Below are 21,926 nucleotides of genomic sequence, written 5' to 3' on the forward strand. Positions count from 1 at the left end.
TAGAGGCAAATGGGAAACTTGCAGAAGAGAAATCAGAAGACACAGACTGTGATGGGTCATCGTTGCCTGACGATTTCCCAGAGGTAAAATAAATATGGTAGCAGGTTTTTTTTAATAAAAAAAAATTGCACTGGTTTTATATGTGGAATTGTTGTATATATGCCGCTATTTTTAATAGTTTTCACTTTTTTACTTTTGCTTTGTCTGTAATTGTTTTATTTGTTTTCATAATTGTATATTTTACCTCCCCCCGGGACCTTGCGGTAAAGGGCAGCTTTAAAAAGAAAATATAAATGATTAAAATTGTGCAACCTAATCTGCTGATGTGTGATTGAAAGCCATCCAAAATATTGACTGTCTGGCAATTCACATAGTGTTTTTAAGTATTATAGAAACTGTCAGCGTCTTTGGTGGATGTTGTGGTTGTCAGCACAAAATGGTGGCTGTAGGCAGCAAAAAGAAAGAGGTGACACTATTCTATATTCTCCCATCGAAAAGAAAAGAACGGAATAGAATAAGGCACAGAATTTTTTACAGAAAAGTTTTCTACCTTGCTAGTTCCCCGCTATGTAATTATAATTTGTTTTACAAATGGTCTTGTTCTGTTTTTCTCCTTAGCCACCCCAAATAAATGGCTGTGAAGAGTATTGTAATAACAAAAGGATTTCTGAAAGGTGAGGTTTTTTTAAAAAATGGAGATATACACAAGGCCAGTCATCCTTAATTTGGCTCATATTTACTGGTTTTGACAGCTCAAAAAATTGAAATAAAAATACCGTGTAATAATATAGTCTTAGGCACACTTAGCGATATACTTGAAATTGGTGTTTCTTGCTGTTGCATGGAGCCCAACAGCTTGAGCTCCATCTGCGTTGTGCATTTAAAGCAGCATCATACCACTTTATAAACATGCATGGCGTCCCCCAAAGGCTCATGGGAACTGTAGTTAGTTAAGGTTTCTGAAAGGTGTTAGGTAAAGGTAAAGGGACCCCTGACCCTTAGGTCCATTTGTGGCCAACTCTGGGGTTGCGGTGCTCATTTCGCTTTATTGGCTGAGGGAGCCGGTGTACAGCTTCTGGGTCATGTGGCCAGCATGACTAAGCCGCTTCTGGCGAACCAGAGCAGCGCACGGAAACGCCGTTTACCTTCCCGCCGGAGCATTACCTATTTATCTACTTGCACTTTGACGTGCTTTCGAACTGCTAGGTTGGCAGGAGCTGGAACCGAGCAACGGGAGCTCACCCCGTCGTGGGGATTCAAACCGCCAACCTTCTGATTGGCAAGTCCTAGGCTCTGTGGTTTAACCCACAGCGCCACCCGCATCCCTTTTTCTGAAAGGTGTTAGGAGAACCCTATTCCCCTCAGAGAGCTACAGTTCTCAGTGGTTTAATGATCAGTTCCTCTCCCCAGGAAACTCTGGAAATTTTAGCACTGTGTGGGGGTAGACAGGTCCTCTAACAACTCTCAGAAGAAGCCTTAACAAGCTGCAGTTCCCAGAATTCTTTGTGGGAAGCCACCCAGTGTATCATGCTGGTGGGGCCGGATATAATGGGCACATGTTTCCATGTTCCATTCCATATTTCATGTGGCATGCCGTGAAGGTCAGGCTTCCTTTGCCGTCTGCAGATTATGCTTCATTTTCTGTGCCCTCATAGAATGTTGAATAAGATGGCCATAAAAACACAAATGGAAACTACCTTCCTCACATGAATCATACTAAGAATTGACATAAATAATCTAATTAAGTTGGTATTTCCTACTTTCATTTGAACTTCCATTGCTTGGAACGTTTTGTTTCTCAAGATAATTTTTTGTCCTTTGTGGTGGGGGAATGCGGACACAGTTTTGGGTCTTTTTAAGGAAACGTTTGTATTTTTAAGATTACCCCAGCGGCCTCTGGTGGGTCAGGGAGACGACGACGAGATTACCTGGGGAAGTGACGAGTTACCGATTGAATCAATAAACCAGCAGCAGTCTGTTAAAGGTAAGCAATCAAAGAGAGAGGGGCCAATTCGCAATATTTTTGGTCTTCTGCAGATTACCTGTTTATTCAGTATTGATTCTGATTTGCTTCCACATAGTTTATACAGAGGTTAGATTTTGTCCCATCTTTATTAAACAATTGTTCTGACTCCTATACGGGGCGGTTATAGAACAGTGATGTCCTTGCTGGGTGCTTAAGTCTTTCTGTCAATCATTCAGTCACCCCACACTTAGCCTGTCACTTCCCTAACCACAAAGACCTGGCTTTCTTTAAAAAGTGGGTGGTTGTTATTATGATGATTAATTAAATTTGTATACCACAATTCCTCTGAAGATCACAGAGTGGTTCGCAACATAAAAATACAAAATGAGAACATAAAGTACATAATAAAGCAACAACAAACCAATAACTTGCCCCCCCTTCCCACAAACACATTTAAAAGGCCATGGAATGTTCAATCAGCAGAAGGCCTAGTTATAGGAAAACATTTTCGCTTGGCAACAGGCAGGCTTCCTTAGGGAGAGCATTCCACAAATAGGGAGCCACCACAGAAAAGGCAGGGGACGCGGGTGGTGCTGTGGTCTAAACCACAGAGCCTAGGACTTGCCGATCAGAAGGTTGGCGGTTCGAATCCCTGCGACGGGGTGAGCTCCCGTTGCTCGGTCCCTGCTCCTGCCAACCTAGCAGTTCGAAAGCACACAGTGCAAGTAGATAAATAGGTACCGCTCCGGCGGGAAGATAAATGGCGTTTCCATGCACAGCTCTGGTTCGCCAGAAGCAGCATAGTCATGCTGGCCACATGACCCGGAAGCTGTACGCTGGCTCCCTCAGCCAGTAAAGCGAGATGAGCGCTGCAACCCCAGAGTTGTCCGCGACTGAACCTAACGGTCAGGGGTCCCTTTACTTTTACCTTACAGAAAAGGCCCGTTCTCGTGTTGGCACCCTCCAGACCTCTTGTGGGGGGAACACAAAGAAGAGCCTCACATGATGACCACAGGGTCTGCGACGGTTCATTTGGGGAGAGGCTGTCTTGAGCTATTTAAGGCTTTATAGGTCAAAACTAGCACTTTGAATTGGGCCCAGAAACTGATTGGCAGCCTGGCAGTAGGCCAGGATTGTGTTACATACTCAAGACATCTTACTCCGGAGAGCAACTCTGGCTGCTGAATCTCTGCACCTGCCGAAGCTTCCAAACTGTCTTTCAAGGCAGCCCCACATATAATATGTTGCAGTAATCTAACCGCTAATCTCCCAGGCCTTTGACTAATTAAACAATCTATAGCCTTTTAAACTGTTAGGGGTTATTGTTTTTGTTTGTTATCATGGTATGTATTTTTTGTGTTTTTTATATTGCGAACCGCACTGTGACCTTCGGATGAAGGGGCAGTATAGAAATTTAATAAATAATAATAAAAATAAAAATAAAAAAATAAATAAATAAATAAATAAATAAATAAATAAATAAATAAATAAATAAATAATAAAATAAAATAAAATAAAATACATAGCTACCCCCAAAGAATCTTGGAAACTGGAGCTCAGCTCCCACAGCACTCTTCGCAAACACGGTTCTTGGGAACCTTTGGGGTAAAACATGTGATTTTAAAACACGGTGTGCTTGTCTCTTCAAGAACTGCCCCGCAACCGCTCGGCACCAATGTTTGAGCTGTAAGACTACGGCTTACAAACCAATCTACCTTGTCTGCAAAACGCAGCGAATTTGCCTGGCATAAAGGGTCTGCACTCTACTCATTGTGCAAGGAACGCTAACAATGCAGATGGTTATTTATTAGTTTCTGTTAAATTTGAGCCGACGTTCACAAAAATCTGAGAAAAGCGATGTCGGTAGCAACCTTTGAAGCACCGAGCATGGAGGGATAATGAGAAACGGGGGGTTGTTTACCACCCAAGTTATTTACGGGGAGCCTTTACAAAAGCAATAATCATGATATGTTTTCATCAGCCACTGACAACTTGAAAGTGGCACGTGCTGCCAGGCAGGCAACTGCTGCTATATTTCATGGGGTGGCAGCATAAGACTGGATTTAGGTGGATTTTTATAGGCGCTCATAAATCCCATCTCCTTCCCGTGCCAGATTGCCCTTTAGTCACCGACGAAGAGCTTGTCGCACTTCCGATCGTCCAAGTCCTTCCTTCGGGCAGATATACAGGGTCCAAATTGAAGTCAACTATCCGGATGCTGCGAGGCCTATTGGAACAAGGCGTCCCTTCAAAGGAGATTGAGGTGAGTGTACACTCTCTTGCGCTGTGGGCACAATCCTAAGAGTTGGAAGGGACCCCAAAGGGTTCTCAAGTCCATCCCGCTGCAAGGTAAGAATCTCAGCTAAAGCATCCATGACAGATGGCCACCCAACCTCTGCTTAGAAACCTCCTGTTCAGGAGAACCCACAACCTCCTGGGGAGACTATCCCACTTTCAAACAGCTCTTAGCGTCAGAAAGTTCTTCCTGAGGTTTAGGAGGAATCGCCTTTCTTGTAACTTGAAGCCATTGGTTCAGGCTTTCTCCATCTTCCATGTGACAGCTGTCATGTCTCTTCTCGGAATATGAGAGGAGATAACATGGGAATGCAAACAGGTCTGCTTCACTCACCTCTGATTCTTAGTGGGCATTTCCCCTCCGAAAACTCAGGTGGTTTGTTTTTGTTTTATTCCCCTACATTCTTACATGTTTTCTTACACGTACACCATAAAAACTAATCTGCTTACACATACTTTAACCCTGGTTCAGTCTGGTAGTTTTTTAAAAAAATAAAAATTCATGTACATGTCTTGTTAAATGATGTTAGTCAACTACACGTCTCATTACAGAATCTTCAAGACCTAAAGCCTTTGGATCAGTGTTTGGTGGGCCAAACAAAGGAAAACAGGAAGAAGAATAGATATAAGAACATACTGCCTTGTAAGTCCTGATTTCCGAAAGTCCATTTGTAGTTTAATTTGTCTCTTTATCCTTTCCTGAAGGGTTTCCCTCAGCTTGGTAACTGCGTGTGAATTCTCTATGCTAGGAGATAATCTGTATTGATTGTGTCAATAGAGGTGCGATGGAGGGTTCCCCAAGGTGGGATTTGGTGAACTGAGGATGAAGGGATAAAGTGAGTGAGTAGGGTGGCTCCTTTGCGGCATGTGGGCCTCGGATCAGTGGCAGGCATGCCAAAATGGTTACCCAACCAGCTAAAACGCGGTACAGTGGTACCTCAGGTTAAGTACTTAATTCGTTCCGGAGGTCCGTTCTTAACCTGAAACTGTTCTTAATCTGAAGCACCACTTCAGCTAATGGGACCTCCTGCTGTCGCTGTGCCACCGGAGCAAAATTTCTGTTCTCATCCTGAAGCAAAGTTCTTAACCCGAGGTACTATTTCTGGGTTAGCGGAGTCTGTAACCTGAAGCGCATGTAACCCGAGGTGCCACTGTATACCAGCCCTGCATAAATATCTTGTTTCACTTCCTGCTTGGGGTTTGGTACCTGTCAGGGAACTGCCATCGGAGGAACAGGTGGGGAAAGGGCTCACGGAGGCTGGGAGGGACTCAGCAGCTGAAGCAGGGACCAGCAGGGGGAGAGGTGGGTCTCTGGAGGAAAGTCTCACGGAGGCTGAGAGAGACTCAGCAGCTAAAGCAGGAACTAGCAGGGTGAGAGGGGGAGATCTGAGGGAAAGCAAGCAAGAGGGAGGGCTCAGGGACACGTCCAGCGAGAACAGTGGGGAGGTGTCTGAAGCTCCCATAGGGAGACCCATTCCTCGCCGGAAACTGTCACGCCGCGAGTCCAGAAGACGTGTTTCCGTTAAGGAGCTTTTATGCTGGAAACGCTTCCGAAAGCAGCCACTGTCGGAATCTGCAAGTGACTAGAGCAGACATGTCTGAGGAGCTCTGTCACAGACAGAGGTTTGTGGATTTGCACAAACTCTGAGGGACTACGATTTTACGCACAAGCAGCTCATCATCCCATCACAGTACCCTTTCTCTCCCCCCACTTTTTCTCATCCATAGAGGATGGTGGCTCAGTGGGTCGCAATCTGCTTGGTCACTTTCAAGAGCCGTAGTTTGATATCAGCTGGGGTGTTGGGGGGTGGTATTTTGAATTAAGAAAGCTTCTCTAAGGCTGGAGAAGTACCAAATTGGAAAGCTGTGTTTAAGCACCAAGACAACAATTCTGTGGGACGTACCAAGGCAGCTACGTGAACGAGAAATATTGCTGCCCTCATTATATCCAGTTTGCCCCTGGAATGCAAGCCCTGCGTGCCTAGTATTAGGTGTTTGGGTGGTAATGGCGTTCTGTTTGACACCGTCAGTGCCAAGTAAACTCTCTCAAGACTGAATCCCATGCAGCCTATTTCCTGAGAGCAGTTAATATGTGCCACTATATTCAGATATATTTAAAAGATCTCACTTGAGCCAATGCCCCCTTTAAGAAAAGGACTCCCAAAGAAAACATAAGGCTAGGTCACTGTGACACATGCACGGGCAGTACAGCAAATAATTTAGTATCCTGTCCTGGTTATCACGCTGCATCCACTAACCTTTACCCAGTGTCCGTTCTGCTTGGGCAGAGTTTACACACTATCCCACTGTTCTGTTGCTCACCCTCTATATTAATTTCCCAAGAGATACTTAGTGGGAGAGGCAAGTTCCAGAAATGCAGAGCTCCATCAAATTTCCCAATAGAAAACAGTACGGTGTTATAGCTTGCAGTATATTGAGACCTTTATTTTCTGGGATGTGATTCCTGCTTGTATGAAGTGGTGTTAGGATCATTGGCCTCTTATGCACGAAATGTATGAAAATTCTCATCAAAATAACGAGCTTCAAATTCAAGAGATCCAAGATCTGGAGCCACCTCCTAGGAAGGTTCTTAAGGTACTTCCTGAAGGACTATAGCCTCAAGTTACTAATAAGGAACTGCAGAGGTGTACTTGAAAAATGTTGTTTTTTTTGCATGTGGTGTATTTGGCTGGGGCCAAGCCAACAGGGGCTGGTACTCTCTATCAAGCCCCATTTGAGAGCTTCCAAGGGCTGTCCAGTTAGCTATTGTTGGAGACAAGAGTGCAGGATTCAGTAGAGCTGACCTTTGGCTTGAGCTTGCAAGCCATTTCTTACATCGTTCTTCAACATTTCCCCAATGCACTTTATTCTGACTCGCATCTAGGAGGCAGCTTCTGAACTGACAGAGAAGAGGAGAAAGCAGGTGTGTGAATCTGACTTGAGTGTGCAGTTTTCATGCATGTAAATGTCCCAAGGGGGGAGAACATTGCCCTCACCCCAACAGTGAGCTATTAAGTGACCTATCTCCATATTTGGAGTTCGAGCCCTCACTGCTGAAAAGATGCACATGCCTTTTGGACTACACTAGGAAGGAACTTGCACACCTGCTTTCCTACATTTTTAAGCATTGCATCCACAGCTGTGCCAAGGCATTTTGAAGAAGCTATGAAATAATGTGATTGCATGTTGTGTTTGAGATTATGCTGTGAACCTTTACCATTGCTCACTGGTCTCTGTACTGTGACTAAGCCTATGTATATGTAACTGAAATAATTATTCTTCCCATGTTTACACCTCCCTCCCCTGTTGTGCCCCCCTGCCCCCGTGTCAAATTAAAGATTGTAGACTCTTGTGGATAGAGTCCTATTCTGTTGAACTTCCTAAAACTTCATGCAAATAGATGTCATAAAGGTAAAGGGACCCCTGACCATTAGCTCCAGTCGTGACCGACTCTGGAGTTGCGGCGCTCATCTCACTTTATTGGCCGAGGGAGCCGGTGTACAGCTTCCGGGTCATGTGGCCAGCATGACTAAGCTGCTTCTGGCAAACCAGAGCAGCGCAAGGAAATGCCATTGACCTTCCCGCCTGAGCAGTACCTGTTTATCTACTTGCACTTTTGACATACTTTTGAACTGCTAGGTTGGCAGGAGCAGGGACCGAGCAACGGGAGCTCACCCCGTTGTGGGGATTCGAACTGTCGACCTTCTGATCGGCAAGTCCTAGGCTCTGTGGTTTAACCCACAGCGCCACCCACATCCCCTAATAGATGTCATAGCAGCAGCAGTAAGAGCAGCAATGATAAAACACCTTTTAAATTCCTGGTTCCTCTGTTTTTGGAATTGCAGACGACACCACAAGGGTACCCCTGGGGGCCGAAGGTGGCTACATCAATGCCAGTTTTATCCGGATGCTGGTGGGGAGTAAGGAATATGTTTATATTGCTTGCCAAGGACCCCTCCCCACCACAGTGGCGGACTTCTGGCAAATGGCTTGGGAGCAGAACTGCACTCTCGTCGCCATGATGACCCAGGAAGTAGAAGGAGAAAAGGTCAAATGTCAAAGGTACTGGCCCGACGTCCTCGGAAAAACCACGATGATCAGCGATAAGCTCCGTCTCGCTCTGGTGAGGCTGCAGCAGCTTAAAGGCTTCGTCATTCGAGTTATGGAGCTAGAGGATATTCAGGTAAGGGAACAGGGTGTCACACTTTGCAGAATGGCTTTGTGGGAGAGGGGAACTGAGAAGTCAGGGAGTGCGCGAGGTGCAGATTGGCTGTTTCGGTTTTTTCCTAGTATTATCTATTGAACATGTTAGTTGCGTGTCACCTGAAGGTATCCACCGCAAAGAAAACATACGTAATACCACGAGGGAAGGGGAATTTAATACATGAATATTCATGTAACATAATATCCATGGAAAAACAAACAAACAAAAACCCCAGCTGTATAAATAGTAGTGAACAACATTAACAATACTCAAATAGAGGAAGGAGAAACTCTACACGAGATAGCTGCCTGTTGGGTTTTCAAAAAGTGGCAGCTTTTTGCATTTGCTTAGAGACTTGTTACTCTTCACAGAAGCCTCAATTCTTTCTCTTTCTGGGTTTTTTTGCTTTAATTTAAAATCTAGACTGGCGAACTCCGGCGTATTTTCCACCTAAACTTTACTGCCTGGCCAGATCATGACACACCTTCTCAGCCAGATGATTTGCTCACCTTCATATCCTACATGAGGCACATCCACAAATCAGGGCCGATCATCACTCATTGCAGCGCAGGCATTGGACGATCAGGGACGCTTATTTGCATAGACGTGGTGTTGGGACTGATCAGCCAGGATCTTGAGGTGAGTAACTATCCATTCTCTTTCCTACAGTTATCTGGCTAGCTTGCTTATTTTGCATCCACCGTTCTTCTAATGCAATGGGTACGAAAGATACAACATCCCCATGGAAAGTATAGTTTCAGTTTCAATATCTACTCAGAGAATTCACAAGGTTAACTTCCCTAGGTGGCATTTTCTTCTGAGCTTTTAATGTTCCATTTACATTCGCTGTGGGTTAAACCACAGAGCCTAGGACTTGCCGATCAGAAGGTCGGCGGTTCGAATCCCTGCGATAGGGGGAACTCCTGTTGCTCGGTCCCTGCTCCTGCCATCCTAGCAGTTCAAAAGCACATCAAAGTGCAAGAAGATAAATAGGTACCGTTCCGGTGGGAAGGTAAACGGCGTTTCTTTGCGCTGCTCTGGTTCGCTAGAAGCAGCTTAGTCATGCTGGCCACATGACCTGGAAGCTGTATGCCGTACACCGGCTCCCTCGGCCAATAAAGCGAGATGAGCACCGCAACCCCAAAGTCGGCCACGACTGGACCTAATGGTCAGGGGTCCCTTTACACTTTACCTTTAGCTTACTGTTCAGGTCTCTCTGCACTTCAGAAATGTGTGGAAAATAACCACGGGCATTTGTATAATATGGTGCCTCACACCCCTGGACAAGACTAGCTGCATATCCTTAGCAGAAGAATATGTATCTGACTTGAGCAAGTATTCTCTGGGGTCAGAATTAGATGTTCATCAGTGCACCCAGGCCTACTGGCATCTGTCAGGGATGCGGGTGGCACCGTGGTCTAAACCTCTGAGCCTCATGGGTTTGCTGAGCAGAAGGTCAGCAGTTCAAATCCCTGCAACAGGGTGAGCTCCCTTTGCTGTGTCCCAGCTCCTGCCAACCTAGCAGTTCGAAAGCACACCAGTGCAAGTAGATAAACAGGTACCACTGCAATGGGAAGCTAAACAGCATTTCCGCGCGCTCTGGTTTTTGTCACAGTGTTCCGTTGCACCAGAAGCGGTTTAGTCATGCTCGCCCCATGACCCGGAATGCTATCTGCGGACAAATGCCGGTTCCCTTGGCCTGAAAGCGAGATGAGCACCACAACCCCATAGTCGCCTTTGACCGGACTTAATTGTCCAGGGGTCCTTTGCCTTTCCCTTTTACCTTTACTGACTTCTGCCAAACATCTGTAAAGAGCAGGGCGAGGGGGCAGCTTACAGTGGAGAAGCAGCAAATGGGAAGAGGGATGCTTAATCATTCCCCCACCTGCAGATGTTCACCTGCAATCACCTGCCCCACCCCAGGGTTACTGGCACATTTCTGCATTATTGCATTGGAAGGCGGCTATTTAGAGTGCCCTATTCTGGGCCTGGGACGCGGGTGGCGCTGTGGGTAAAACCTCAGCGCCTAGGACTTGCCGATCATCAGATCGGCGGTTCGAATCCCCGCGGCAGGGTGCGCTCCCATTGCTCGGTCCCAGCACCTGCCAACCTAGCAGTTCGAAAGCACATCAAAGTGCAAGTAGATAAATAGGGACCGCTTACTAGCGGGAAGGTAAACGGCTTTTCCGTGTGCTGCGCTGGCTCGCCAGATGCGGCTTTGTCACACTGGCCACGTGACCCGGAAGTGTCTCCGGACAGCGCTGGCCCCCGGCCTCTTAAGTGAGATGGGCCCACAACCCTAGAGTCGGACACGACTGGCCCGTACGGGCAGGGGTACCTTTACCTTTTATTCTGGGCCCAAGGAGCAGCACATTGGGGCACATAAAAGCAGGCCAGTTGCCACAGCACCACGGAGAGTTCCAAGTGAGCAGCTTGCTCCATAAAGGACTGAGGCCTTTGTGTTCAGCCCACCTCTCCTGTGTTGGAGAACTGCAGACTCTTAAAGAGCCAGCCTTTTGGTTTGAAGGCAGACCTGTTTGCTCCATAGCCCTCCTGCCTAGTGTATTCCTTGGACCACTCTGCTGGCAAGGCATTGTGGGATGCTCTTAGTTCTTCAGGAGATGGTGAGGGTCACGGCTCTGGTTCTATAGAACAGTGTTTCCCAAACTTTTTTGGGCAACGGCACACCTGTTTACTGAAAAAAAATCTCGCGGCACACCACCATTAAAGCCCCGCCCTGTGACGTCAGCGCGCAGCGTCACGCCGGGAGGGACGCACGAAAGTGAAAGTTTTTTCCCTCCCCCCTCAGTCCCTCGCTCGGAATTCAGCTCGTTTGGGGCATCGCTCCGGCTGCTCCCTCTCCCGCCGCGCAGGAGCGATGCCTCTCTCTGGCTCTCCCTCCGCGCAGGCTGAGGGAGGGAGGGAGGTGCGCGTGTGACCCGTCTCTGCTGGGAGACCAAACCCAGCGAGGCAGAGTCGCGCGGAGGCGCCCAGGCAGCGCTGCCGGCTGCGAGGAGGAGCGCCAGGCAGCAGCAGGAGGCGCGGCCTCTCCTCGCCGCCGCCGCCCCGCCTCTCGCCGCCCGACTCGCCCGCCTCCCTCCAGGCATCTCGCGGCACACCAGCCGATGTCTCACGGCACACTCGTGTGCCGCGGAACACCGGTTGGGAAACACTGCTATAGAATGATTATTTGGAGCTCTAACTCAGCAGCTTCCTGCCAATCCAAGCAGCCCTTGATCACCACTGACTTCCTCAGAGTCAGAAACCTAATGGAACTTCTCATTAGGGTCCCTGTAGCCATTGATTCAGTGCCTTGGTCACTGTTTAGAGTCTGGGGTCATGGCAAAGAAGGGGTTTCTGTGGTGGTTAAGCATCCACCTGCCACTGCCCTGCTGGAAATCTCCTCCTCAGAGCCAAGACTGCTGCTGAACATGTACAGACTGCCTTGGAGACAGAGTTTGTTAAGGGTACTGGGAACAGTAACTCTGTGAGGGATAAGCACCCGTTCCTAAGATCCTTTGGGGAACGCCATGTACTGTAAATGAGGTTTATTTGTATGTCATGCGTGCAGTCCTCGTTTTAGCCCTTGCACTGGTGCACTCTTCTAGAACACTTCAGCAGGTTCCTTTCCAGACCAGTGGTGCCTAACAGCTTCTCCTCTTTTTCCTTTGCCAGTTTGACATCTCTGACGTGGTGCGCACAATGCGCTTGCAGAGGCACGGCATGGTGCAAACGGAGGTACGTGTGTCCTAACTCAGTTTCGCTTCCGGTTTCTTCGGGAGCTTTTCTCCCGCGTATCCCTCTGAACGGCAGATCAAAGAGCAGGAAGGTGAGGAACTTTCAAAACAAGGAACTTGGATACACTGCATATTTCTGCAGGCAGGTTTGGCACCTACAAGTGCGTTTGCACTTTTGCAGATGCTGTGTGTAATCTGAGCCATTTAATCCGTAAGACCAGAATGTGGAGGGAATTAAGGATCACGATGCATTCATAAGGCCCAAGTTCTACTCCTTAGCATTGCTGCTTGAAGGATTTGGGGTAGCGATTCTGGAAACAGCTTCCACCAAAGTAACTGGAGAGCTTGTTAGAATAGACAGTCTTGGACTGGCTGGCTCAGCCTGTCTCCAGACTGCCTCTGTTTTGCAAGTGGGATTCAATTGCATACCAGCCAGTTTTGGGGGTTTTTTTGCAATCTAAGCACTCTTGCGCAACAAAACCACTTTTTTAAAAAAACAACCAGGTAAGGAAAGTGACAAAAAATGCATGATGTGAGATGAAGTGAGGTTACAGGGAACCAGGCAGAGGGCCTTCTCGGTAGTGGCGCCCGCCCTATGGAACGCCCTCCCTTCAGATGTCAAGGAAATAAGTAGCCATCTTATCTTTAAAAGACATCTGAAGGCAGCCCTGTTTAGGGAAGTTTTTAATATTTAATGCTGTGTTGTTTTTAACACTCGATTGGAAGCCACCCAGAGTGGCAGGGAAAACTCAGCCAGATGGGTGGGGTATAAATAAATTATTATTATTATTATTATTATTATTATTATTATTATTATTATTATTACAATCAATTGACAGGAAGTTGTATAGCCTTCGTGCAGACAAATCCAGATGGATGCTCAGTAACAGTCATGCAAACAAATCAGAATGAACACACCATAAAGAGATTGGCTGGAAATGACTTCAGGTGGCTGTGAAAACAACCTTTCTGAAGCCTTGGAGAGCTAATGCTAATTCATTTAGACCAGGAGTCACCAGCCTTTTGGGGGTTCTAAGGAAATATTGTGGGTGGGCACCACAAATATATATATATCCATTTCATGGGTTGGGGAAGGGACTGTTGATGGACAAGCCCTCCCCCCCCCATAGAAAAATCAGCGAAGCACCTACAAGGGCACCTCCCCAAAAAACAACAAGCAAACAAAGAGCAGGCAGTATCTCCACCCCAAAAAGAAAATTCCTGCAACCAGCAAACCCAGAAGACCAAATATTGGAAGCGGGCCCCTGCAGGTACCTGTGGGTAAAGTGGGCGTTCAGGGTCCCAGTTACTAGGCCAGATGGACAGAGGAACATAGAAGCAGAGTCAGCTGTGTTATAATGAGTCGCAATATTGGTACATCTAGCTGAGCCTTGGTTCCTCTGATGGGCAACAGCTCTCCATCGTATCAAACGGGTCTTTACTAGCCCTGCCTAAAGACACAAGGGGGTGAACTTGTTCTACAGTTGAGCTAGGTCCCTCCCCCCCCCCAAATTGCTTCCATACAAAACAGCATAAGTCCGTCACAGTTCCTATTCTCTTGGTTTGGGCCCATTAGCAGGGCACTGACTGAACAAAGCAGGTTCCTATTTGGTTTTGCGGTGGTTTTTTTTTGCACTAGATTAATAATGCTGGCCTTGCAGTGTTCCCCTTGAGCAGCATGGATGGTTGGCGACAGGAAAGGGGTGCGGACGGTGGGGTTGGGTTTGTGACTTCATCCCCCTTCCGAACCACCTGGAGGTTGCGAGAATGGATGGCACACTAGTTAAAGGCCCAGTTGAAGAAAGAGAGCAAAGCTCTACACCAGTGTAATCTGTGGGGTGAAAGATTAGGATGCAGCTGTGTTTCAGTGGACTCTACTGCAGGCACTTTTTTGCAGTTCAGAATTGGTGTTCCCGTGAGTTTACACACCGTTTCCTCCTTTTGCAGGACCAGTACGTTTTCTGCTATCAAGTTATCCTGTACGTCCTAAAACGGCTCCAAGCGGAAGAAAAGCCAAGAAGCAACTAAGCCGTTACAAGTCAAATATGCATTTAAGGGGGGAAATGAGGTTCTTGAATAATTTGGGCATATCTACACTACAGAGTTAAAACAAGTTAAATGTCTGTGTGAGGTCTCCCTAGGGGAACAGTAGTTTGGTGACAGACTTGAGACTGGGATACTCGGCGCCCTCATCAAACTACAAATCCCAATAATTCTTTGGGGGGAAGCTATGGCAGTTAAATTGGTGTGAAACCAGTACGTGTGTGTGTGTGTGTGTGTGTGTGTGCGTGTGCGTGAATGTAGTGTAGCTGTGCCCTAGGTGAGCTCTGCCAATAGGATTCCAGTTCCAATCTCTATCGAGTACCACTATAACCCCCTCTTTTTTCAACAGGTTGGGGCTCTTTGTGCGCCATATATATTTAATAACGCTGCAATTTTTTTGCAGCTTTTTCGAACTATGATAAGCAATTGACACATTTTTTAAAAGGAACAAAAAACCCTTCTTCCTATTTTTAAAGAAGTATTACGTTTTCTCTCCCTCCCAACTATTTTATAGTATATTTCTGATGCAAGGGATGGGCGGTTGGGAAATGAAAACAGTATTTTATCCTGGTGGTCTTTCTTACTGGTAATTTTTTATTAGTCTGTTTTTAAGCATTTTGTTTATAGCAGAGCAGTCTTTTCCCCCAGCATTTTTAATACAGTAGAGCTTTTTATAGAAAATACTTGAAATCAGTATTTAAGCTTTACAGAACAACTTAACTAGCATAAGGAAAAATAGCAAATGTTTACTGTATTACACAATGTTTACTTTATATAGAGTCTTGTGTATATATTTATATACTTTTACAAAAAAGTTCAATTATCAGATGTCTAAGCTTATAACTGCTGGGACGTCTCCACAGTGTAAATAAAACACTTTTAAAAGAGAGTTCATTTTCATACGTCTTCTGTCAATTTGACCTGTTTTTCTCTTCAGCCTCAGATCCTTCTTGCTTTGATCAAGTTTTGGGTGGGGTGGCATCAGACCTTACAGGCCACCCATGCCTAGATGACACTCTGTTCCCTTTTGTGGCTGTGCCCTACAGAAGCTGACCTGATAAATATGCAATCTAACTAACTCTGACTGTTAATCTTCCCAAGTTTTTCTGCATTTGAAGCCAGAATGTCTGAACAAGCAAACCAAGCATGAAAGACTTGGAGAAACATACAGAGAGAACTATCCAGCCTAGGAAAAATGCTGGAAGTGACCTTTTAAATGGCATGTTTTTCGTTAATCATAACTGTGAAAGGAATCATTGCACACTCTGGCTTGTGGCAACCATTTTATTTATATATATATATATGTGTGTGTGTGTGTGTGTTACTCTTTGATGAGGCATCAAATTGACATCCTGGACACTTAAACAAAAGGACAGGGCTTGATAGATGCATTCGTGTGCCTATGTAGTAGCACAGATCTTGTTATGGATATGTACACACCATCCATTTAAAGCACGTAACTACCCTGGGTCCAAGAATCCTGGAAACTGTAGTTTGTTAAGGGTACTAGGAATTGTGGTGGACTTGTAAAAGGGCAAAAGGGTATTGGGAAATGATCCATAATTAATTGAAAAAATGTTTAAAAGTACTTTCCCCAAAAAACCAGAGTTTTGTTAGCCCAAAAATGGAAAACATGCGCAGTTCCAACCAAGAAGGGTGGCAACTTGAGTTGACAGAATATGCGCAGCTTGCAGACTTAACATATAGAATAAGAGAACAGGAAGAACATACGTTTAGAGAAGATTGGAAAATGTTTATTGAATATATGGGAAATAACTGTGTACAGCTGAAAACAATGGCAACATTAAGATAAATTCAACAGTGTACAGTAAATAAGTTTTGATGGATGTAATAATAGAATACTGATTGGTATAGGATTTAGGATACGTAAAATGAACCATGGAAAGAGAAGAAGGGAAGTCATTGATATCTTAAGGATTTAAAAATGTGTACTTTAAACTGTAAAACAGAAAATTTAATCGTGCTTTAAATGGATGGTACGTACATAGGATTTGAATCACACACCTGTCACACATAGTTTCCTGATGAAGCTAAAGAACTTTGAAACTATTTTCCATTTTGGAATTGACTTCGTGCTCCATTTCAAATCGCAAGTTGATTTCACCGCCCAAATTGCCTGACATTGTGACCTGAGGATCAGATGGTCTCTCTTCTTCTGCTGCTGCTGCTGCTGCTGTTGCTCTTCCCAGACATTTCTTATAAATCTGATAACCTGCGTGCAAAGCAAATGAATAAAATGACTTAGGAGACTGCTTGAGTGATAGTCCAGGACGGAAATACTCCGTGCCCACCCACACTGGGCTGGTTGTTGTTGGGGGGGTTTTTTTTGGGGGGAGGGCATATTCTGCAACAACATGTCAACATTCATGCTGGATTTATTCCGGACCCACCCATGCATAATTCCACTTTCTTCGTTGTGCTGCAATGCTTGCCCAATGCATTTTGTCGTCTGAAGGAGCACTCCTGTGCTGTGGAGCAGCAAAAGCGAGATGCACACACCTCAGAACCATAGCTGTCAACGTTTCTCTTTTTTTAAAGGGAATTTCCCTTATTCCGAATAGGATTCCTCGCAAGAAAAGGGAAAAGTTGACAGCTATGCTCAGAACATTTATAAAAAGTCACAGGTTTTCAACAGGAAGTTACAAGATGGGCACCGCTTGGAAATGAACCAGTATGTTTGCCCAAAACCTTTTGCAGCCATGAACAGTATTGAAAAGGTATAACCACCCCCATACCATCATGGGCAACCAGCTTCTGAATACTGGGGAGCATGTGGAACCAAAGAACTGCAGAGTTGGAAGGGACCCCAAGGATGATCCAGCCCAACCCCTTGCAATGCACAAGTGGGCAGAGGGCTGCTGCACGCACATGGTGCTTTCAGGGCTTCCCAGAAGCATGTGGCTGAGATCAGGATGCTCTACTAGATAGACCTTTGGCCCAAATGAGTAGCTTGAGGTCTTCTTCGGTTCTCACTAAGGACTTCAAAATAAAAGCTTGCGCTTTTAACTCCACAGTGGGTTTCCCTGTTATATAGAGGAGCACCTGTGTTTGCTACCAAATGTAAATTCGGCATAGGTAGCTGTGGCCAAAACTATATGCTTATACAGCCAGTAATATATGTGTTAATCACATCTATAAAAAGGTAAAGGGACCCCTGACCATTAGGTCGAGTCGCGGACGACTCTGGGGTTGTGGTGCTCATCTCGCTTTACTGGCCGAGGGAGCCGGCGTACGGCTTCCGGGTCATGTGGCCAGCATGACTAAGCCGCTTCTGGCAAACCAGAGCAGCGCACAGAAACACCATTTACCTTCCCGCCAGAGCGGTACCTATTTATCTACTTGCACTTTGATGTGCTTTTGAACTGCTAGGTTGGCAGGAGCAGGGACTGAGCAACGGGAGCTCACCCCGTCGCAGGGATTCAAACCGCCAACCTTCTGATCGGCAAGCCCTAGGCTCTGTAGTTTAACCCACAGCGCTACCTGCGTCCCAATCACATCTATACCTTACGTTAAAAAATGTAACGTGTGAAGTCTTTCTAAGGGATTTAATTAAGGGGGGGGGACACTAATATAAATGTTCTGAATTACATCCCTCACCAATTATTTCATCCGTTTGAGCACTTATTTAAATATTTTGATTCAGCAATAAAATAAGAACACCTGGACCTCATCCAACAAAAGAAAACAGTAAACAACAACTGCTCTTTTCCTATTCTGAATACTGCTTCTCTATACATTAGACCTGTCTTTGGTACTCCCCAGTTGTTTTCGCTTTCCTCGGGGCACATTTTTGAGTGGAATTACCTACCTGAAACCATAAGGGATAAATTTAGCAACTGAAACGCGCTATAGATCACAGTGGATGGATATATCTGGATGAAATGCTGGAAACTGAAAGACAGCTGGAACACAGCAATGGGCAAGTTCAAGTTCTGAGTTCCTGTCTCCACAGAAATCGTCCGACACCTGGAAGCACAAAGATTTTGAAATTCTCTGTACACACAGTCACTTGGGGGAAGATTCGACAGGTCCAAAAAGGTCCGAAAACTTTCCACTCCCAAAATTGGCCAATTCAATCAGTCCAGGAGGATACCTTGGTCAACGGTATCCAAGGCTGCTGAGAGCACAAGATTGCAGTCTCCCTGTCCTCCTCCTGCTATAGGTCACCCTCTCAAGTGACCAAGGCTGATTCCATTCCAGGCCTAAACCCAGACTGAAAAGGATCCAGATAATCAGTGTCATCCAGGAACACTTTTAAGTATCCCTGCCACCACCCTTCCTGCCACCTTTACCCAAAATGGAAGGTTGGTGACTGGCCAATAGTTGCTACATTGCCTCCTTTTTAAGGAGCAACCCACACCACACCACCTCTTCAAGGGCAGCTGACGACATCTGAGCATGTGATGGTGTGTTCATAGCACCCCTGGAGCCACCAAGCCACCCCACATCAGCTTGGAAGCCTAGAAGTCCATGAAGCATGGTATCTTGCCCACATCATTGGGCTGCATTCTTATTTCTTGTACCCTGGACTGGTCTCTTGTGTTGATCAAAGGGCAGGCTATAAGCAGTTCCTGCAAATAAATAATCAAGTTATCGGGTACCTTTGCCAAGACTGGCAGGTGAGACGGGCCAGCAGAAAGCCACCAAGGTAGCCAGTCACTGGGAGCACTGCTGCAACTATCAGAAGAGAGTAGTCCACAATCCAAGAACCTTGAAATGTCAGGAAGTAGGCTACTGCCGGGGCTACCCATAGAAATCCTCCAATGGTGCTTCCAAACTGTTACAAATGGACAAAGAGAAAGGTGGAGCATGTCGTTCCATTTGGTTTTCATCACTTGGCTCATCCTTCCTCCTCCCAGAACCATCTCCATCAATAGTCATTCTACCCTCATCCTTACGTAATCATACAGGAAGAATTGGCATCTGAGATTGAATTAGCATTTGCCATCCCGTCCGTTTTCTTTTCTCCTTTCCTTTTCCCATTTTTAAAAATAACATCAATGGCAACTGCTTTGGATTGTAAATCGCCTTGAGTGGACTGGCGGAAATAGGGTGAAATACATTGTATATCTTTGCTTGCTTTTGTTCCGTGCAGGAGTTTTTAATTCCTTAACAGGAATGTGCCTCCCAAGTTTACCTTGAGTATGATTTGGGATTGCCTGGGCCACCTATACTTCACCCAAAAACCACAAGCGATGGGTATAGCAAAGCTGAAAAGAGTTGTCCCTAAAAAGGAAAAGAAAAGGTTGTTTTGTTGTTTAGTCGTGTCCGACTCTTCGTGACCCCATGGACCAGAGCACGCCAGACACTTCATGGATCACTGCCTTGCCGTGGTGAAGGGGCTTGAATAACTCAGAGAAGCTATGAGCTATGCCGTGCAGGACCACCCAAGATGGACAGGTCATAGTGGAGAGTTTTGACCAAACGTGATCCACCTGGAGCAGGAACCGGCAAGCCACTCCAGTATCCATGCCAAGAAAACTCCATGGACAAAGACAACAAGAGAAGGTTAGTGAATGTCAAATGTAGGTCTACTCAGCTGGGTTGTTGGGTATTTGCAAAGTGCTGGTCAACGGCCTTCTATATTTAACAGAAATGTCACCAACGGTAGATATTATTAAGGCTAAGAAGAGTTGCCCCTCAAAAAGAGAGGAGTCAAATGTAGATCTATTCAGCTGGTTTTCAGGTGTTTGGGAAGTACTGCAGAAGGGGCTTTCAGAGACCACTTGCACTCTGGACCCTTGCCCCTCTTGGCTGATAAAAATTAGTGGGGGGGGGACACAGCTGGCTGGGCCTGGGAGGTGATTAATGCCTCCTTGCAGGAAAGGATGTTCACTGCTCAAGAAACCCTCCCTGGGCTCAGAAAGTCGAGGTAACTTGCAGCCAGTTGCCAATCTCCCCTTCTTGGGTGAGGTTCTTGGACCAGATCCAGGCACTCTTGGAGAAAACTGATTTTCTATATCCATTTCGTTCAGGGTCTAGGCCCGGTTTTGGCACAGAAGCTGCTTCTAGGTCAGCCTACAAGGTTATCTCAAGAGAGAGACAGGGAAAATGTGTTCCTGTTAATTCTCCTCAACCTCTCAGCGAATTTAGATACCACTGACCATGGTATTTTTCCGGAGTAGCTGTCAGAGTGGTTGTTCCAGAGCTACTTGGTTGGTTGTTTCCAGAGTCTGATGCTTGGAGAGAGCTGTTTGGCCCCATGGAGCCTTCAGTGTGGGGTTTCTCAGCAGGGCCGGTTCAAGACATTTGGGCACTTGAGGTGAACCACAAAATGTTGCCCCTTCCTGCCAGCAAAGAAGGGGCGATCCTGCCTCCTGAGACAGTCACCTCACCTTGTCTCGTCCCCCATGCCATTTCACATCTACATGAAAACACCCCCTGAGTGGGGTCATCCAGATGTTGGGAGTACATTGTCAACAATATGCCGATAGCACACTGCTCTGCTTCTCCTTTATATCTGCATGTGGCACTGCGGATGTGCCGGGCCATTGTCTTGTCTCAGTAGCGGACTGGATGAGAGCTAACAAACTGAAGCTCAACCCAGGTTAGACGGAGGCCCTGTTTGTGCGTGGTTCGCTAGACTGGATTGATGGGAGGTTGCCTGCTCCTGATGGAGTTACATGTTGGGAAACTGTGTACGTGCAGCTACTCACACAGAGTCAATTAAGGTTTGGCAGACAGCCAGAAGGCAATCTGAAGGAGTAAGTCTGCCTGGTGATAACAGAGACATGGAGACCGCTCCCTGATTGGTCAAGCTCTCTGAAGGGAGTGATAATTAATGGCCTACTAACTGGAATGTGTGAGTTCGTGAGTTCAGTGGTTCAGTGTGTCAGTGTAGGAGTTGTGAGTCGTGTCAGAGAGAGCTAGCAAAAGATCCGTGTTCTGTTCCTGTAAATAGTGCACTGTATATAATAAACACCTAACTACAAGTTTGGTAGTTCCTGCTTCGTTTATCCTGGTTCCTGCTTCGTCTAGCCTGTCTACAGCCAAGTCGCCAATTGCTTCCGTGGATTCTGAATGTACTCTACTAGGTCTGGCTAAGGTCCTGCAACTAGTCAGAAAGTTGCGAAACACCAATAGGTTTTGCCAATACTACACACCCTCTGAAAGAGCAAGTTCGCAATTTGGGGGTCCTCCTGGGTCCATTGCTGTTGCTTGAGGCTCAGGTGGTCTCGGTGGCATAGAGTGCCTGCCTTCGGGTGACACAGCTGTGCCCCTATCTGGGCAGGGATAGCTCAACTCCTGTCATCTATGTTTTAAGATGAGCAAGAAACATACCTATGGCCTGATATGGAACTTTGATGTCGCCTTCAGATTCCCAGGTCCGTGTGCAGATAAAGAGGCAAAGAGGCATCATTCCGAGTGCAGCCATATTAGAGAGGGCCGTCATGCTGATGCTGTAATAGAGTGAAAGAGGCTTGGGTGGGAGCAAGAGATGGTCTGCAGGCAAATTAATGATGTAATCTATTGTGACAAGCTCCCCAACAGTAGTGTGTGTGTGTGTGCCATTATTACAGTGGTACCTCGGGTTACAGACGCTTCAGGTTACAGACACTTCAGGTTACAGACTCGGCTAACCCAGAAATAGTACCTCGGGTTAAGAACTTTACCTCAGGATGAGAACAGAAATAGTGCATCTGTGGCGGTGGGAGGCCCC

At 46.2% G+C, this 21,926-nt stretch overlaps 2 protein-coding genes across 8 annotated transcripts in view; one reads left to right on the forward strand and one right to left on the reverse strand.

Annotated features, from left to right (window-relative positions):
- The window catches only part of PTPN13 (protein tyrosine phosphatase non-receptor type 13), a 161,852-nt gene extending 146,718 nt beyond the window's left edge, over positions 1-15,134 (forward strand). For all 6 annotated transcript variants that reach the window (XM_083520397.1, XM_083520399.1, XM_083520398.1 and 3 more), the window contains 9 exons: positions 4-83; positions 619-674; positions 1,881-1,984; positions 4,081-4,229; positions 4,814-4,904; positions 8,107-8,444; positions 8,889-9,104; positions 12,141-12,203; positions 14,150-15,134. In XM_083520397.1, the coding sequence (XP_083376523.1) occupies positions 4-83; positions 619-674; positions 1,881-1,984; positions 4,081-4,229; positions 4,814-4,904; positions 8,107-8,444; positions 8,889-9,104; positions 12,141-12,203; positions 14,150-14,230 (1,178 nt within the window). In that variant the 3' untranslated portion in view covers positions 14,231-15,134. The remainder of the gene's footprint in view (positions 1-3; positions 84-618; positions 675-1,880; positions 1,985-4,080; positions 4,230-4,813; positions 4,905-8,106; positions 8,445-8,888; positions 9,105-12,140; positions 12,204-14,149) is intronic.
- A 1,038-nt stretch (positions 15,135-16,172) lies between these two features.
- Positions 16,173-21,730, reverse strand: SLC10A6 (solute carrier family 10 member 6). Of its 2 annotated transcripts, XM_083459103.1 has the most exons (5): positions 21,548-21,730; positions 19,404-19,492; positions 18,868-19,043; positions 18,075-18,232; positions 16,173-16,478 (listed from the first exon to the last, which is right to left on the reverse strand). In XM_083459103.1, exons 1-5 carry the CDS (start codon positions 21,657-21,659, stop codon positions 16,297-16,299), a joined length of 717 nt encoding a protein of 238 aa, XP_083315229.1. In that variant the 5' UTR covers positions 21,660-21,730; the 3' UTR covers positions 16,173-16,296. The 2 variants fall into 2 exon arrangements, 1 of the variants encoding a protein (XP_083315229.1); XR_014515615.1 differs by lacking the exon at positions 19,404-19,492 and having other exon boundaries at positions 21,548-21,728.
- Between the last annotated feature and the right edge of the window lie 196 nt (positions 21,731-21,926).

Source organism: Podarcis liolepis, assembly GCF_965112155.1.
Source record: "Podarcis liolepis genome assembly, chromosome: 9".
Taxonomy (NCBI): Eukaryota; Metazoa; Chordata; class Lepidosauria; order Squamata; family Lacertidae; genus Podarcis; species Podarcis liolepis.

Bases quoted from the DNA above. Each gene is read 5' to 3' on its own strand.
- SLC10A6 (XM_083459103.1), bottom strand. From the start codon at position 21,659: ATGACGGCCCTCTCTAATATGGCTGCACTCGGAATGATGCCTCTTTGC. The intron at 19,044-19,403 runs GTAAACTTGGGA...CATTTGTAACAG, and splicing joins AATCCCAAATCATACTCAAG to TTTGGAAGCACCATTGGAGG. The intron at 16,479-18,074 runs GTAGGTAATTCC...CTTTGCACGCAG, and splicing joins TTTATCCCTTATGGTTTCAG to GTTATCAGATTTATAAGAAA.